At 45.4% G+C, this 18,085-nt stretch overlaps 1 protein-coding gene across 4 annotated transcripts in view; it reads left to right on the forward strand.

Annotated features, from left to right (window-relative positions):
* Positions 1 to 18,085, forward strand: part of NLK (nemo like kinase) — a 37,530-nt gene that overhangs the window by 14,392 nt on the left and 5,053 nt on the right. For 3 of the 4 annotated variants that reach the window (XM_064678155.1, XM_064678153.1, XM_064678157.1), the window contains exons 3-8: positions 8,176 to 8,305; positions 8,832 to 8,887; positions 12,717 to 12,823; positions 13,520 to 13,637; positions 14,496 to 14,682; positions 15,488 to 15,589. In XM_064678155.1, the coding sequence (XP_064534225.1) occupies positions 8,176 to 8,305; positions 8,832 to 8,887; positions 12,717 to 12,823; positions 13,520 to 13,637; positions 14,496 to 14,682; positions 15,488 to 15,589 (700 nt within the window). Of the gene's footprint in view, positions 1 to 8,175; positions 8,306 to 8,831; positions 8,888 to 12,716; positions 12,824 to 13,519; positions 13,638 to 14,472; positions 14,683 to 15,487; positions 15,590 to 18,085 lie in introns of all 4 variants that reach the window. The other variant, XM_064678156.1, reaches the window with a different exon arrangement.

Raw genomic sequence — 18,085 nt, forward strand, 5'->3', positions numbered from 1 at the left:
GTGCCTGTTCTGTGGGTTTCTGTGTCCGTGTCCCCCACACTGGGGAGGGGGTGGTGGGAGGATGGGGGGGGAGGGAAAGCTGCTGGTGGAACCTCAGGGGCTGGGGGGGGTTCCTGCAGGAAACGAGGTGTCTGAGAGGATGTGACCAGAGACCTTATTAACCTACTTTGCTCTGGAGGTGCAGAAATACTCCAGGAACTGTGCCAAGGCCTGGAGGCTTGTTGGACGTGGAGAAGAAGGTTTCTCATTTGGGTTTCTCTGGGTTTGCTGGTGGGAATGGGAATAGAGGTCAGGGAATGGGGGCAGGAGTGTGCATGTAACTGTGGTATATGCTTTAAAAATGAAGAAGTACAAAAATACATGGAGCTTTATGTGTTTATTGGGCATATTATTTATTTATGAACACTGCAGACCTTACAGAGCTATGCCATTGACTGAAAAAAAAAAAAGAATTGTTTTTATGGAATTAAAAAATGTATCTGAATAAATGTCATATGTGGTGTAGTAACCTACTGTAACTGTGGCTCATAAAGGCAGTTGAGAAGTGATAAAAAGGTCTCAAGCATAGCCAGAAAATTTTGTGTAAATGGTGAAATAAACTTGAATTGGAAAGCAGGTTCAATTTTAAGCTTCCATGAAGGAAGACAAATTAAACATTTTAAAAGATATTAACCATAACAGTATCCCTCTAATTTTCTCTCCTTTCTTTTAAGTAAGATACTCTGAATCACTTTTTGTTCAAGGAGACAGATTTCTTGCAGTAATCAGTTTTGCTTTTAGCTCTGATTTGTAAAGAATAAGTGATAATGGTGCACATGCTGGAGGGTGTGATTAGACCAGACATTAAAAGGCTTTTTTAGGACATGGATGGTTGGAAAAGGAGCTCTGGAGGGGTCTGGTTTGGCAGCTGAGCAGGAGTGGATGAAGCATACCTTTGAAGTGTGCTGGGGAAAACAAGGTGCTTAACCCTTTCCCATAAAATACCTTTTAGTGGAAATGGAATCTGGATGTTTTCTTCAGTGTCCATGAGAGTTCTCTGTGAGATCTGTGAGCTTACATTCAGGCAGCTCTTTCCCTGGACAGATCCTGTACCTCTAAAAAGCCCAGCTCTCGAGAGCATGTGTTAGAAAGACTTGAATATTTGGAGTAACTTACAGGTTTTTTGAAGTGCTTTTGGGTATTTTTTGATTACTTTACAGTATTCCATGGAGTGTGTTGAGAAAACTTAATGAAATGCTGAGAATGCACATTGGTAGTAGTTAATTAAATTGCCTTTTTTTGTAATCTTCTTAAGTAACATATTTTCTGTTCAGTATCTTTACAACACACACGAACTGTTCAAACACAAATTCCTGCATGCAAAACCTACTTTACTTCCCTAAATATTAAGAAAATATTTAGCAGGTGGAATATATTTTTATAGATTCCAGATGTCTAAAAGCTTAAGAAGTTTTTACTTTTGTCTGTGAACACCTTCACCCAACTTTTATCAATCCATATCAGTTTGCCAGTGACTTCTTGTGTGTTTAATATCAAGTGGTCAGTTGTGGGAGCGAGTGCTGGAGCTGGAGCCAAACTCCTGCAGCTGATCCCCAAGGGTGGGTGAAATGGGGGAGATGATCTGTTGAGCTCTCCCCTCTGTCCCTACACTCTGTGTCACCCCAACTCAACTTGGCTGTCTGTGCCTCAAAGTTAAATCCAAGTGAAATCAAAGTTTTGCTCAGTAGTATCTCTTCAGCTCTCTTCTTCAGTTTGCTTTCATATCCTATCTCTCAAAATAAAGATTTTTTTTTTTTTTACCCACTGTTAATATTTCTTTTTAGGATCTTTGAAGTATTGCCAGCTGGAGGCTGCTGCAGAGCAGTAGTGACCTGAAAATCATTAACAGCACATCCAGTGCTTAAATAGCTTGAAAAATAACAGCTGTTCTTTTTGATAATGTCTTCTAACAATGAAACCTTATTTTCCCATGCTTGTGTGCTAAAAATTCTGCTGTCAATACCAACTCTGCCCCAGTGGTTCATACTCTTCTATGGTGCAGCTACTGGGGCTTTTTGTAGGCAGTGGTTTGATGCAGTGGTTTGGAATTGAAGTCCCCAGACTGCTGGTGTGAATAGGTGGTTACTCTTTGTCCATGCCAGTGTTTGTGTTACATGTGCCTCCTGGGCCCGGAATAGCTCCCTGGGGGAGGCAGATATTTAATGTAGCTCACAGGGAAGATAAGAAGAAATATCCCTAAAGTTGTGTCTCTGGCCACTGGGTGGGTGCAGGATCCACCTTTGGTCAGTGCTGTTCCTCACTTGGGTGGGGAGTCATCCTTGGATTTGGTGCTCATCCTTGGGTTTGGTGCTCATCCTTGGATTCAGTGTTCATCCTTGGATCCAGTGTTCATCCTTGGATCCAGTGTTCATCCTTGGATCCAGTGTTCATCCTTGGATTTGGTGTTATCCTTGGATTCAGTGTTCATCCTTGGATCCAGTGTGCTTCTCTGACTCCTGCTTCTCCTTCAGCACCCATGATGCTGTGAATATCTGAGCTGTTATTCCCATTTTTATTCTTCCTCAGTGGGGAAAGGCCTTGTGCTGTAAGTTTAGAGCAGCTTTCCAGAGAGCAATAAAGTGAAGAGGCCTGGGCACTACTTTACTGTAATATTTTCCTCCTTTTAGTAAGGTATCTGTGGGTGGCTTTTCCTTTAAAAATTATAGCTGAAGTGACTATGAATATCTCCCTTAAATGGGATTGTATCAGCTTTTGCATCTCTCAGACAATGCATGTACAGCCAGAGGGTAAAACCCATTATAATGCCAGGCTAATTGCATGAGTGTGTGTGCTAAAACTCTGTTGTTGAGAGAAATCCAACCAAAACAAAGCCTCACTCCCTCCTGATGATCCAGTTCTGATGCTCCTGGAGGGGAGCCCAGGTCAGCTCCCTGCCAGGACAGGGCACAGTGGGCTCTGCCACACGGTGGGCTCTGACACACAGTGGGCTCTGGCACACAGTGGGCTCTGCCACACGGTGGGCTCTGACACACAGTGGGCTCTGGCACACAGTGGGCTCTGCCACACGGTGGGCTCTGGCAGACAGTGGGCTCTGACACACAGCACACTCTGGCTGGGCACAGGGAGGGAAGCCTGGAGTGACATTCCAAAGACAGGGTCCTCAAATCAGGACACTGGTTGTGTGCAGGGAGGCTCCACTTTGAGCTGGTTCTCTGCATTCACTGCTGGGGTGAGGCACCTCTAGAGAAGCAGTTCATGTGTTATCCAAAAGCCCTTGAAAAGAGATTAATTCCACCTCTCCCTCTCCTTATTCACTCTGCAGAGCTGGTGGGGCTGACTTAGATCCTCTTTGACATATGCTTAGGCTGCCATTGTTCCTGAACAAGCATCTGTCTGTCCTCCCTTTGTCTCAGGGCCTTGTTCCCTGCTCCCTGTGTCCCTGTGCCAGCCCAGCTGTTTGCAGGCTGGAGCTGGCAGCAGCCATTCTCCAGGTCAGGGAGCCACACTTGGAGCTTTGGGCTGGAAAACTGACAGGCTGCTGAAGTCAGACAAAACCATTTAGCATTTGAATAATTTAACTTCCATTAGGAATTGCCACAGAGCCTTAAAATGTGTTTTATGTGTGCTGGTGAACACTAGTGGGTCACGAACCAGTGTGGGATGGTTCCAGATGGACTGTCCAGTCTGTGATCTGACACAGTGCTGCTGTTAATAGGCAGGGTCATTGGAGAGTCTGGAACATCACCTTTGTCCTGTCTCAGTGGTGTGTGAGTCTCTATAATAGCAAACTGGTAAAGCAGCTGCTTTCCTTTGCTTAAAAATTCAGTCTATGTGCTTTTTCCCTTCAGTAAGAAATCCACTGTTAAATTGTATACATACACTCTTTTATTTTCTTAATGATTTCACACTTGTGTGCTTGCTTTCCTCACCTCTGCCTCTGCTACCCAATAGCCCACTAAATGTTGTAGATCAGTTTTTGTCATGTTCTGGTAGGGCTCAGTGCCTGGCAGTGATTCTACAGAGAATAAGGTTCTGGGTGTCATGGCCTATTCCATGTGCAAATTTTATGTACCCAATCAAGCATTTCCCAGATAAGAGATTTGATAACTGCACACCCTTTCTGTGCCTTTCTGCTTTAGCCTTGGGAGTCTTTTGGGTTTGTGAATGTTCCTAAGATTTTTAATGTCATCCCATATTTTGAGATATGCCAAGCTGTGATTGATTGCAGCACCGTGTACTGAAGAAATGCTGTGTTGGTGTCACATGCCCTTGAGTATGAGCTGTGTTATTTGTTCAGAAGTGGTGTGTCAAACATGCCTGGGTGAGCAGCTGAAATGCTGGTGGGACCAGGGCGGTTACATATCTCAGAGTAAGGCTTTCTGGAAAAGCCTGGCTGATTAAGAGTCAAGCAACTGAGGAAAAAAGTTCACTGACTAATAAGAAAAACTTGCAGAGTAATCCTGTTAAATCCCCCTCCTTCTGGTAAGTCCTGATGTAAGTTTATAGGTGTTCCATATGTGAAGGCAGGCTCGCTTCCCCTGCAGAACAAACTCCCAGCAGTTTCCCACACCGCCCCTGAGAACATTCTTTCATTATCTCACTCCTGTGTAATAATTGCATGGAGCAGTCACAAACTTGTTTTTCTACCAGTTGAAACTACAGAACAATGTGTATGCCTTGACCTGGATTCGGGGAGAGAAAAAGTCACTGTTGGCGAAGTCTCCACCTTGAAAATTTGCCATCAGCAGGGCAGAGAGTTGCTAAAGGCTTGTAATGCGTAATTGAAACGCCTGAATGCCCACAAGGACTCTCTGAGATAAGGATTGTCTTTGAAAACATTTAACTAGAGGTCTGGATTGTGTCATTAATCCCTTCTATAGTCCTATTACTTTTTAAAATTGTATTATTTCTGGCACGATTAGCCTGCAATGTAGGTAGAAGCTGCAGGTTTTGTAAAGCATCTTTTTCCCTGGTATGTTTCATGTCAGACTATTTTATAAACTTTTACTGTAGTTCTTAGATAAGACATGTATATGTATATTATGTATAATCAGCAAAACAAGAGGTTTCTGATGGCAGAAGAGAGGCCCTTCTGCACAGGGCACCCAGCTGCAGTTCAGGGGCTGCATTGGCAGGACCCAGGGCCTGCTCTGCTGCTGTGCTTGTGACCTGCTCCCCAGAGCTCTCCGTGTGGCCCTTTGCCCCAGCCCTGTGCTGGCCCAGCCCTGTCACCTCGAGGATGGGGGGCTCTCAGGGGGCTCTGGGGTGACTCCACTCGTGGTGTTTGGTGCCAGATCTGCCAGCTCTGGGTCGCTGTTCTGTGTCACTCCTAAAGGCTTGGTGACAGCTGAACTGTCTGCCTTCATATTCCCCCACGCTTCCAAATTCTATTTGTTAACTTATTTTTTGCCCCGTATCTATATATAATTTTTGCTAAGTTATTTTTGGTTCAAATCTTGGTCTCTGATCTCCTTATCCCCAGCTACAGTTGGTGCTTAATAAGCAAACCCTTTGAGCCTTCAGCAGTACCTTGAAAGGCCAGGCTGTGCTGGGTGATGGCTCACTCCTGCCTGCTGGGCCCTCTGCTGCAGGATTCACCCGGGCTGGACTGTCCTCACAGAGCAGAGGAGGGAATTGAAATGTGTTCTTCTGAGAGCAGCAGTAAGTAAAGCTGCCTTTCTAGCTGTTCTCTCAATTAGCTCCTGGGAGATTTTCCTGCTTTTCTAGTTTCTCTTGGGGATGTGTGACCCGATAGCATATTGCTATAAATAATGATTTTGCTGGTATCAAAGTAAGTACTGTACACAAACACAAAGCAACGTTTTCAGCATCTTTTTTTGGATGCTGTAAATACCAGGTTTTCAAACAGGCTATTTTCTTTCTTCCTTTCTTGTTTCTGTTTTTGGAATTCAGGCCTGACAGTTCTGATCTTCAGAACTTGGGCTGTTAGTTTTGTGCTGCCCCTTGAAGTGAAATTGCTGGTGAATGGTACAAAGCTCCCAAGGCAGGGAGGTGAGGGGCAGGGTGACATTGCTGCAGCTACTGGGGGAAAGAGGAGAGGAATTTCTTCTCAGCTGGATACTGCAGGTGAGCATCACTTGTCTGTAGAAGTGGGTTATTTAAGAGAAAGAGAAATTGGCCTTAAATGCAAATAATGTATTAAGTTTCGGACCCTGCCTGGAAATGCAGATTGTGCCCGAAACATGCCATAATACAGCATAAAATAAATGCTGAAGAGTTTGAGTGTCGTGTTTTTATAGCCAAGATAGTCCTTCAGCTCTTGTGACTGTGCTGTCAAATAGAACATGCTGGTGTTCTGCCTGGGCATTACCAGTCCTTTGTGAGGAAGTGTCATGTTGTCAAAGGCCTCGGGCCTCACACCTGTGTGATACCTCAGTGTGTGATCACTGGGATCCTCTCCTGGAATTCTGCCCATCCAGGAATATCCTCCTGGCAGCAGCTGTGTGTGTGTGTGTGGTCAGCAACAGTGTGAGAGCTCCAATGGGAAAGAGAGTAAATCAGTGCCATCTGCAGTGTCTTCAGGGAGGAGCTTTATGGATGAAATTTTACACCTTTGATTTTGGAGCAAATATATCTATTTAATGATATCTTGTTTAATTCCCAGGACTCAGCACCTTTTACCTTGACTTTAGCAGGTTAGAGGTTTGATGTCTTGCTGCCCTTTTTTTTTTCCCTTTAAAGCTGGTAAAACTTGGTGGGGGCCAGAAATCCTACCTCCTAAAGAGAAAATGCCACTAATTAGCTGATCAGTGGTGCCTGACCTTGTGAGCTGTGGGAGCTCTGAGCTCCTGCTGGGATCACATTGATGTGAATTTGTGAGCCACTGCCTGGCCTGGCCCCTGTGTGTGTGTGTCCTTCAGACTCTGCCTCTGCTGGACCCTGAAGCCACAGGCCAGCCCAGAGTGTGCTAAATGGTGCTGAATAATAACCTGGTTTGCAGGTGTGTTCCCGAGGTCCCTGTGCCCTCTGGCTGCAGTCCCTGGGTGGTGTGAGGGGTGTTTCAGTGTGGCCTGTGGGAGTGCAGAGCTGTGTGAGCAGAGGCAAAGGTCCTGGAGAACATAGGGAATATATCATGGAATAGAAGACCTTTTCAGATTCCTTTTAGCCATTTCCCACCGTACAAATAGTCTGACACCACCTTTCCCAAGTCCCCTCTGCCCCTTGGTTAAAACAGGAATGTTAACATCTAACAGGTTAACAGGTGTCTGGACGAGGTGTTGGGACTGAGCTGGTTTGTGGTTTGGAATCAGATGTGGCACTGGGAGCCAAGGGGACTGGTTGAACACTCCAGTCTCATTTTTTACTGAGATATTTAAGACAACACGGATGTGAGACAGAAGAAGCCGCCTTGGGTGTCCACTGTAGAGGAACTGCATGAGAGAGAAAAGCCAGGAACTTTTTGAGGACAGTGTAGTCATCAGGATACACAGCTGGGTGTAGATTCTTCTGTGGGTTCAGCATTGCACTGAGATTAAAGTTATTTTGGTCATCCCAGTAAAAATATGCATATACTTTGTTCTGTAGTGAGGTTTGAGAAGCTCACCTTAAAAACTGGGATTGGGAATTGAGGCACCATAATCTCCTTGCTCTAGTTTTATGGTTCTTATTATAAAATTCTATTTTCAGAATCTAATTATTTTAAATTAAAATACTTGCCATGTGCAAAGCACCTTATAATTTCTGAGCTACTATACTTGCATCCCATAAGTTCTGTGGGAGAAAGACCAGTATTACACCTGTTTTACATGTGTGAAAACTTAGATACCATGTGCTGTTGCTTCTCCAGATGTGAGGTGATTTGGTGATAACTAGTCTTCCACTTGCCAATGTTCTGTCAGAATGGGATTGTTACGTGTTTTTCCCTTGTAGGAGAGGAAGAATAAAGCAATGGACACTGGTGTGTGACCACTGGAGAGCCTCTGGGGTGGCTGGGGGGTGTGGGCTCTGAGCAAGGAGGGATCCCAGTGGTGGCACACAGGCTCTGGGGACAGTGCTTAATGCCCTTGGATTAATGCTTTTTTCTCTAGACTTGTCTTCACCCTGTTTTGACTCCCCGTCTGAGTTGAGAATGACAAGAACTCTAAAATATTCTTTTCTTATTTAGAAAAATTGTCTAGCAGGAGTATGTGATGTTCTAAATCTTTTATTCTGTAGGTCAGTAACAGATCCACGGGATGGAAAGAGAGTTGCACTCAAAAAGATGCCCAACGTCTTCCAAAATTTGGTCTCTTGTAAAAGGGTCTTCCGGGAGTTGAAGATGTTGTGTTTTTTTAAGCATGACAATGTAAGTAAATTCAAAGTGATTTTAAAATCTTTGATAAAACCTGAATGTAAAATGGAGCTCTCTGTAACTGAAATGTGTTTTCTTTTAAGTTGCAGAGTATCTAAAATGCTTTAAGAGCTCTCTAATTTTACAGTTATCAGCTTTTCTGGAAACTCAGATGTTACTGTTACTGTAAAAATGAAATTATAAAGAATCGAAGGATATTCATAATTACCCTTCCAAAATGTTTGCAAATGGACTGAATACAATTCTGCCCAATCTTATTTCAGGCCTTAGATAACAGTCAGGCTGCCCAGAGCTGTGCCAGCTGGGCACACTTTCAGTGCTGAGCTTTTTTATACTCCATCGCCCTCTGCCCTGTGTTGGAGTTTATTGCTCTCTCACACCTGGTGAGACAGAACGTTGGTCTGTCTGTGGGGCAGAATAAAGCAAAGTCATGTCAGGAAGGTGCAGTCTGACTGTCTTTTTGAAAGGGATTTATTTTGTTTGACTGGAATAGGCCTTGACCTTGTGTGGTGTTTCCTAGGTACTCTCTGCCCTCGACATCCTCCAGCCTCCACACATTGACTATTTTGAAGAAATGTATCCTAAATATAAAAATAGAGCATCTTATTGAGGTACGTGTGATTTTCATTAGCTCAGAAACTGCCAGGGGTTGGTGGAACCTGTGGAGTGGAACTGCAACCCCCCTGAGCCTGTATCTGAACAGGTTTGTGTGAAGAGGTGAACCTGTATGGTGCAGAACTCTGAGCTACTGTTGATTTTGGGGGTGAAATGGGGCAGGGCTGAACCCAAAGCTTTGACTCTGGAGGAGCCAGTCCATGCAGGGACTGTGGGATTTACAGCAGCTCCTGCTGCTCCCAGTGGGGATTCCCCCCAAATGTTTTTTGAGAACGATATCCAGTAATTAACCTCCTGTCAGTTATTAGTACCTTAAAATACTCTGTGGTGTTTTCAGAGAGCCCCACCTCCCCAGGCTTTGGAACCAGGACTTTTCAGAGAGGTTTCAGGGGCCAGCAGGGCTGTGGCTCCTCTGGGTCAGCCCCTGCCCTGGCCAAGGAAAGCTGTCCCAGAGCTGTCTGTGCTGTGTGACGTGTCCTGTGCACATGGACCTGCTGCCTGGGGGGAACTGTATTCCAACACTGAACTTGGGTAAAAAGCTTGACACGGGAACGTCACGTTTTGGTTTGGTTTTTTTCCTTTTTCAAACTTTGGGTTGTTTTCTATTTGTGGGGGTGGGAATTTCTGCTTTCTAAAATACTGAAAAGCGAGTGCTTGAGCTGGGTGGGCTCTGACTCTGGTGGGAAGAGAAGTTCTCTCCTACTCCTGTGGTTAGACTTGGGCATGTTGGTTTTAATTACTTGTGGGTCTTACCTCCTTTTTTGTATGACCTACTTTAAAATTAATGGGTGGGAAATTGTCATTATTTTTAGATAACCTGAACTTTGTGAAATATGGTTTGATCTATTTATATAATACCTTGAATTGATTGGTGAAGAAAGTAGGTATAATCAACCTGATGATTTTAACCAAAGTACAGCATGATTTACTGGTGGAGAAACACATCAATTGGTTGAAAGTATTACTGTGCTGTACAGGGGCTTTTTCATATGAATTTAGGTAAAGCTTTTAAATTTTTCTTTGATATTTCTTTCACGTGAAGAGCACATAAGTAGTGTTCAAAAACTGGAGTTTGGTTATGTGCACTAGTTCAATGCCCTCATTTAGAACAAGTCATATGAGTTATAAATCAGATCTAGGTTAAGGATTACTCCTTCCGTGTAATTGTACAATCAAGAATATTTAACTGGGATAAGCTTCCACAGATTGTAATACTGAATTTAGCAACTGCAGATCCATGGATGTTATTCAAAATTTCCATAGTAACTTTTGGAAAACTTTTCCCAATAAAGTGAGTATCAGAAGCAGCTGAAAAGACACCCCTTTTATCAGTCTGTTAGACTGACTGGGAAAGATTTTAATACCAGTAAGAGCAAAGATGTGCAGCAATTCCTGCCCATTGATCTCGTGAAGAGGTGAAAGAACTATTTTCTGATGGATTAGGGAGTAAATCCCTTATATTTGTAGGGTGGAGGAGGGCAGAGAGGAACAGGGAGGGTTTGGTTCCTCCAGGCAGTGACAGGGACAGGGACAGCACTGCTCAGCCTGGGGAGGTTCCCCTGCTCCAGCACAGACCAGCTGAACAGGGTTAGTTTGTGAGGCTGGAGAATTGAGTTCTGAGGTGTGCAGAGGTGGAACAAAGAGGGGTCCAAGCCATGCAGAGAGCATCCCATCACCGAGGGCACTTCATCCCTTTCCAGAATGGTTCTGTGGCTTTATAACATTTACCAACTCAGCAGGTCCCAGCCAGCAGAGCAGGTGAAGTCCTTTTGTGCCATGCTTTGATAATCACTCTGAAGCAAACCGGTACCTTTGTAGTTCTAATTTTATGCAGCCACTTAACTAATTACTGCTGTCAGGAGCAATCTCTCCCTGGCAGTGACACCTGTGTGTCCCAGCTCCAGGGGCCACCCCAGCGCTGGTGTTGGGTGGGTGGGCTGAGCACAGGGACCTGTGGGAGCAGGGGCTGGAGCCCCACTGGGGCTGGGGGTTTGTGCTGCAGCAGGGGCTGGGTGAAACCCCACCAGGGTTGGTGGTTTGTGCTGCAGCAGGGGCTGGGTGAAGCCCCCCTGGGGTTGGTGGGTTTTGCTGCAGCAGGGGCTGGGTGAAGCCCCCCTGGGGTTGGTGGGTTTTGCTGCAGCAGGGGCTGGAGTCCCACTGGGGTTGGTGGTTTGTGCTGCAGCAGGGGCTGGGTGAAGCCCCCTGGGGTTGGTGGTTTGTGCTGCAGCAGGGGCTGGGTGAAGCCCCCTGGGGTTGGTGGTTTGTGCTGCAGCAGGGGCTGGGTGAAGCCCCCTGGGGTTGGTGGTTTGTGCTGCAGCAGGGGCTGGGTGAAGCCCCCTGGGGTTGGTGGGTTTTGCTGCAGCAGGGGCTGGGTGAAGCCCCGGCCCCCTCTGTCACAGCAGAACATCCCGGGCGCTGCTCAGGCAGCTCCTCAGAGCCCTCATCAAATTATCCCCAGACAATAATCAGGTCGCTGCTCGGGGTTAATGGCACCTCGGAGCCCTGTCAAGGGCTTTATTTAATGCGCCCCAGACCTGGAGTGGTGCAGGTGCCATTTCAGGCCCTCATTTAATTTAAGCTGCTTTAGTTGGCATGGCAACTAGTTGAGACATCTGGGAGACATTATGCTCGGGATTGAGATTTAGGAGGATTTGTGGCGTGGCAAAACAAAAATCTTATCGTCATAAAGTGCAGAGTAATGCTTTTGGGTTTTTTAAAATATTTTGCATTAAATTGAATGTAAGGATTTGTTGCAGCTGTAAGGTAAACCCCGAATTTTAAAAGCCTGGTATAAATATTTAAGAGGGTCTTTGCTACAGGAAAAGAAAAATTAGAGGATTACAAATTATGGCGCTGCAGGGATGGTTTTTTTCTTTATGAATTCTTTATGAATGCAATTTTAATTTTTTCTCCCTCAAAAAGTTGGCAATATTTAATTTATAAAATGAATTTTTGTGTGGTGTGCTGATGGCAGCTGAACTGTTTGGCCAATGGGGATTTGGCTGGAGAGGGTTGGCAGAGCAACAGATGGAAGTGGAACATTGACTAGGTAGAAATGAAAGAAAATTTGATACCTTGCTGTAGAGTTTAACACTTTACCTCCTTCAGCCACAAATGTAATAATATCAGAGACTCTTGTTTGAAATATGACTGCTGAACTAAGCTTTTAAAGCAGGAATTATTTTAATTAATGCATGTAGTGCCCCAGTATTTATTGTGATGATTTCTGTTACAACTCCCAGCAGTTCTGGTTGGGATTTGTGGGCAGGTGTGTACAATGCTTGGGCAGTGACAGGGTGGGCACTGAGTACATGTAGGGAAGGGGGTGGATTTTCAAAACTCCACATTCCTGCCTGGGACCCTCCTGAAGGTGCTTGGGATGAGGACTGGCACCTGCTCCTTGGGCTGCTGGAACTGTGTCCACTGTGAGGATGGTCCTGCAGTTGTGTGGAATTTGTGGCTTACCAACCTTAAGGAAAAATTTAAAGGTTTCCAGATGCCATTAATTATATTAACTTCTTTTGTTCTGTTTTCTGAGCTGTAGTTTGGCTTTGGAATAACTTTGTACAACCACCTTAATGCAAACACTGTGACTGACTAACCTGTCTTCTTCCACAACTCCTTTTTTATTTTCGTTCTTGTAAGAGTTTGGAGGCTTGAGCTCTGAAGCAGCTTTTATTCTCTTTAACTCAATAGTTCTGACCTGTAAGAGCTCAAATAAGTAGGAGTCAGTAAATGTTTCAGGAGCTTCTGTGCTGGATGTTCTGCTTTCCTTGACCAATGGCTGCAGATATGTTGTCACTGAGTTGATGCAGAGCGACCTCCATAAGATTATCGTCTCTCCTCAGCCACTCAGCTCGGATCATGTCAAAGTTTTTCTTTACCAGATTTTAAGAGGTAACTTTTCTTCTTGTAAATGTAAAGAAAAGTCCATAGTAGTAGTATCTTTTCTGTTTCTTAATGTTTATTCTCAAGGCATCCTCGTCTTGAATGAGTTTCCCGTGGAAACTTCTTTTAATTTCATATTTGAATAAATAGCAAGCATGCATCACTGTAGCTACAAGAGCATGGCAGCCCTGCTGCTTTCCAGCATAGTCAGGGGGAAAGAATCAAGGCTTTTAGAATCAAGGCACAGAAAGGACACCTGGGCTGAGCCAAGTCAGTAAATATGTGTGACTGTACCCACCTAAGGTCAAAATTGTTTCTGAAAACCAGAGCAGTAAGAGGTGTGTGCCAAAATTCCAGTGTGAGGATTAGCAGAGTATTCATGCCACCACCAGGGAGATGATGTTTTGCTTTTGATTTGTTTTTTGTTGGGGTTTTTTTGGGGGGGGAGGAGGTGGTTTGGGTTTGAGTTTTTTTTTTAAAAAAAGGATACATAAATTCCTTGCTCTATCTAGTTTATATACTCCAAAATTTTACCCTCTCATTGAGTGACTGAGTGTGCACTAGAGACTAGAAGTTAGAGTCATATAAAAACTGAGCCACAGGCAAAGTCTTTGCTGATGAGGAGTTGCCAGGAAACTGTTGGCAGCCTTAAACTTCTTTTAAAAGGAAAATAATTATTTATGTTAATTTGCTTTAATATTTCAGGTCTGAAATATCTACATTCTGCTGGCATTTTACATCGAGACATTAAACCAGGGAACCTACTTGTGAACAGCAACTGTGTCCTTAAGGTGCTACTTACGTTTATTGAAGATGTCCCTGTGTATGTGCTGGTTGTTAGGGAGCAGTTGTTAATTTTTGAACAAAAACATTCGATGTGAACACTTACCCTGAAAGTCAATTTAAAAGGAAAAAATCCCACAGATTCTTAAAAAATTCTAAGCAAACATCTTCCTTTCTGCCTTTCTCCGTAAATCTCTGAAAGCAGGAGAGGCTTGTGTGGGATCTCCTGTGCTGGTGGCTGGGAGGGGCAGGGGCTCTGGGGGTGTTTGTGTCCGTGTTCTCCTCAGAGGAAGATGACACTGAAAGCCCGAGACACTTCCATTAACTTCTCAGGCATAAGGAATTTTGGAGGACTCAGGTGTGTTGTACAGCTGTGCCAAACGGAAAAATTCAGTGTTGTTCACAGGGATTTGCTCAGCATTCTAATTGGGGAATTTTGGTCTCTTTTCTTAACCACTCTGGTTCAAGGAATTTTTTACAATTCTCCAAGCCAGAGTCAGTAGAAGGCTGAATCTTTAACATTTAGAGGCATATCATGAACAAATGAAGTTTGTTTGGGTTGAAATGCTCTGTAGCCAGAGGTTGGTATTTTATAGTGCAAAAACACTATTATAAATAGTATTTATAAATACTGTATGCCAACCTAAAATGAACTGTGATTTCACATCAAACTGTAGGCAGGTTAAATGGCTGTGGAATAAAGTGAGATCATGTCCTGCTGTCCCCCTGTCCCCTGGCTCGTGCAGTGACAGCAGGTTATCTGCTGGGTGTGAGTGCTGCTTGGGATTCCCTGCCTCGTCCCCAGAAGGTTGCCTATTTGAACTGCAGAAAGTGTTTTGGTTATTTTAATTTTTTTATTTGCCTTCTCAATTTAGATTTGTGATTTTGGATTGGCCAGGGTGGAAGAATTAGACGAATCCCGGCACATGACTCAGGAAGTTGTCACTCAGTATTACCGCGCTCCGGAGATCCTGATGGGCAGCCGCCACTACAGCAATGCCATCGACATCTGGTCTGTTGGCTGCATCTTTGCAGAGTTGCTTGGCCGAAGGATATTGTTCCAGGCACAGAGTCCCATCCAGCAGGTATCCTCGTGTTCCCTTCCAGCGTTTTTCCACTGTCATTTCCTGGAGTCAGCTGGGCTGATGCTCTTCAGGGAAGGCACTGAGGGGCTGGAGCGAGTGCAGAGAAGGGCAGTGGAGCTGGGGAAGGGGCTGGAGCACAAGTCTGGTGAGAGGGAACTGGGGGGGCTCAGCCTGGAGAAAAGGAGGCTCAGGGGGAACCTTCTGGCTCTGCAACTCCCTGACAGGAGGGGGGGTCGGGCTCTGCTCCCAGGGAACAAGGGACAGGAGGAGAGGGAACGGCCTCCAGCTGTGCCATGGCACGGCCATGCACTGACATGTGTCCTGTGTTACCTGAGCAGTGTGCCATGGCAGGGCCATGCACTGACATGTGTCCTGTGTTACCTGAGCAGTGTGCCATGGCAGGGCCATGCACTGACATGTGTGTCCTGTGTTACCTGAGCAGTGTGCCATGGCAGGGCCATGCACTGACATGTGTCCTGTGTTACCTGAGCAGTGTGCCATGGCAGGGCCATGCACTGACATGTGTGTCCTGTGTTACCTGGGCAGTGTGCAGTGGCAGGGCCATGCACTGACATGTGTGTCCTGTGTTACCTGGGCAGTGTGCAGTGGCAGGGCCATGCACTGACATGTGTGTCCTGTGTTACCTGAGCAGTGTTCAGTGGTAGGACCATGCACTGACATGTGTGTCCTGTGTTACCTGGGCAGTGTGCCATGGTGGGCAGTGCACTGACATGTGTGTCCTGTGTTACCTGGGCAGTGTGCCATGGCAGGACCATGCACTGACCCCCGTGTCTCTGCCCTGCAGCTGGACCTGATCACAGACCTGCTGGGCACGCCGTCGCTGGAGGCCATGAGGACGGCGTGTGAAGGCGCCAAGGCACACATACTCAGGGGTCCTCATAAACAGGTACCTGGAGGGGCTGGGCACTGGGCCAGGGCACCCTTCACCAGCCCCACGAGTCACATTCCCTGTGGGCAGGGCTCCTGCTGCAGCATCACAGCGTTTCACAGCTTGGTTAAATTCTCAGGGCCCGTTTGCTGTAAATGCTTCGTTTGGACATTCAGTCCCAGAGCTGTCTCTGCCTGTTAACCAGGGTTAAACTACCAGCAGTGGTTGTGGTGCTGCAGTGACGGGGGTTAGTGGTGTAATTGGTCCAACTGCTGTGAAGACAGGGTGGGTTTTCACTAGTGAAGTGCATTTCTGGGTTCTGCCTTCAGTGTATTGTTTGACACAGGTGAAAGTCTCCCTTTCTGAAGTGACAGTGTTTTGATAGCTATTTTGAATGAAGATGTTAAATTTAAGTGATAGTATTGTCAAGAGATGTAAATGAAAATAAATGAAAATTGACAGCATAACCAGAAAGCCCTGAGGGGTCCTGCACTGCCAGGATCAGGAGTGTTAGAGCTGGAACTTGTCCGTGTCCCAGAGCTGAGGGCAGAACCCCAACCCCAGAGGGTCCCTGCACACCTGTGTGCTGACCTGAGCTGCTCAGGAAGGGTCAACAAGAGACTGAAAGCTGAGATAGAGCATACAACACAACTGAAGTAAAAGTTAGTTTAAAAAAAGACAATAAGCAAACCAGGGAAAAAAAGGCAGGATGGTGTCATTGTTCTGACTGGGCAATAAAAAGTGCAAATGCTGTTACTATAACAAAGAAATGCTTGTGCAGGCATCCCTGGTGCAGAAATAGAGCTGTGTGGCCATCCAATATGGTCATTTTTATGATTGTTAGTAAAAATTACAAAATCATTGACCTGTACATCAGATCTTTCCAGTGGTTAAGTTTGCATGTTTATTTTCTGCATGTTGAAGTAATTTCTCACATGTCTGTTCACCACAATAGTAGTTACCATAGAAATGATCATTGCATGTATATTCTCCTTTATTATTGACATGTGGGAGTTCTGCCTCCTTGGCAGTTTGCATTCATTACATCGAGTTGTCTCTATTCCATTTCATGACAGGATTTTTTTCTTTGAGCATTAATAATAGGAGGATTTCCTACAGGCTTTCTCTACCAGTTTTAAAACAAATCAAGTATGTTTTTCTGCTACCATGTGCTAGAAGAGTTGTACCTCTGAAACCCAGTGTCTCATGACCCACAGAATGATGGGAATACTAAAAAGCAAGTGAGGTGAAATGGTATAAAAAGCTTCCAGTACAGACATAATGTCCTTTAGGCACGAAGTTGTAGGAAATTCACTCTAAGAGTTAGTTCTGTGTCAGCTGGGGAAAACAAGGTTCATTTTCCATGGATTGCCACAGGAGCTGAGCAGTCTCTGGAGCTGGTGTGCTCATTGCAACTTGGAACTAGGGGATACAGAGCATCCAGGTGATTAATGGTATTTCTCTGGTTTCAGCTTGAAGCAAACTTCATGTTGGAATGCAAATTCCTGGCTTTTCATATTCTGAAATGGACCTTTCTGTGGTTATAAACAGTTAAAGTTACCAGTTTCTTAATTGGACTAATAGGGAGAGAAACCAAGTTAGATACAGGCGATTACTTTGTCACACCAACTATTTTTACTCGCCGTAGGTGAGTGCAGTGGGAGGGGAGGGTGAAGCATTTTGCTGCTCTGTGTAAAAATAGATTAATGCAGGAAGGTTCTGATTAACCCCCCAGCACTGTGTGCTGGCAGAGTGGGCACTGCCATGCTCCAGAGGCCTCTTTGTCACCTGGTGTTTGGAAGTTTCCCTTCAGGCTCAGTTCCAGTGAGTTGATGCAGCAGCCCCAGGGTGACGGGCTGTCCCCCCCGGCTCCGCTCACCCCCTTCCCAAGGAAAGCCTTTGGAATCCATGGAGTCTGTCGTGCTCCTGCCCTCTGGGAGAAGCCAGGAGGAGGGTGCTCCTTCCTTGCTGACAGGCTGACCACTGATTCCATGGCAATCAAATCCCAGTGCAATTCCATTTTCCCAGTTCCCAATGCCCGGGCAGTGCTCCTGCAGGACTGCTCCCAGCTCTGGCTGAGGGAGTGCTGTCCCCAAGAACTGTCTCTAGCCAGGTGCTTCTGAGGTGGCAGGACAAGCTGCTGTCAAGGGCCATAAATGTAGCCAAAAAAAAGGGAGTCCTTCATTTCTGTTGGATGCAACAGCTTCCATAAGTAAGGAATGTAATACTGTTTTTCTGCTCCGGCATAGGGATGAAACCTGTGTAATCACAGTGCTTGGCCCACAGTGCTTTTGTGTGTGGATGGTACTTAGGAGTTAGAAAAATGAGATGAAGTTACCGAATATTACAGCTTCATATTCCATAGGCTGCCCTGAGAAACCAAGTCTGAGAAGTGCTCAGGGCTGCATGTGGTAGTTCAGGGTTAACTTGGGCTGATGTCACTGTGGAGGTGTAATTCTTATTTATACTGGGAAATTTACAGCAACTGTGACATCCAGTACAGTCCTTCTGTCA

This window comes from Pseudopipra pipra, chromosome 21, assembly GCF_036250125.1.
Source record: "Pseudopipra pipra isolate bDixPip1 chromosome 21, bDixPip1.hap1, whole genome shotgun sequence".
Lineage (NCBI taxonomy): Eukaryota > Metazoa > Chordata > Aves > Passeriformes > Pipridae > Pseudopipra > Pseudopipra pipra.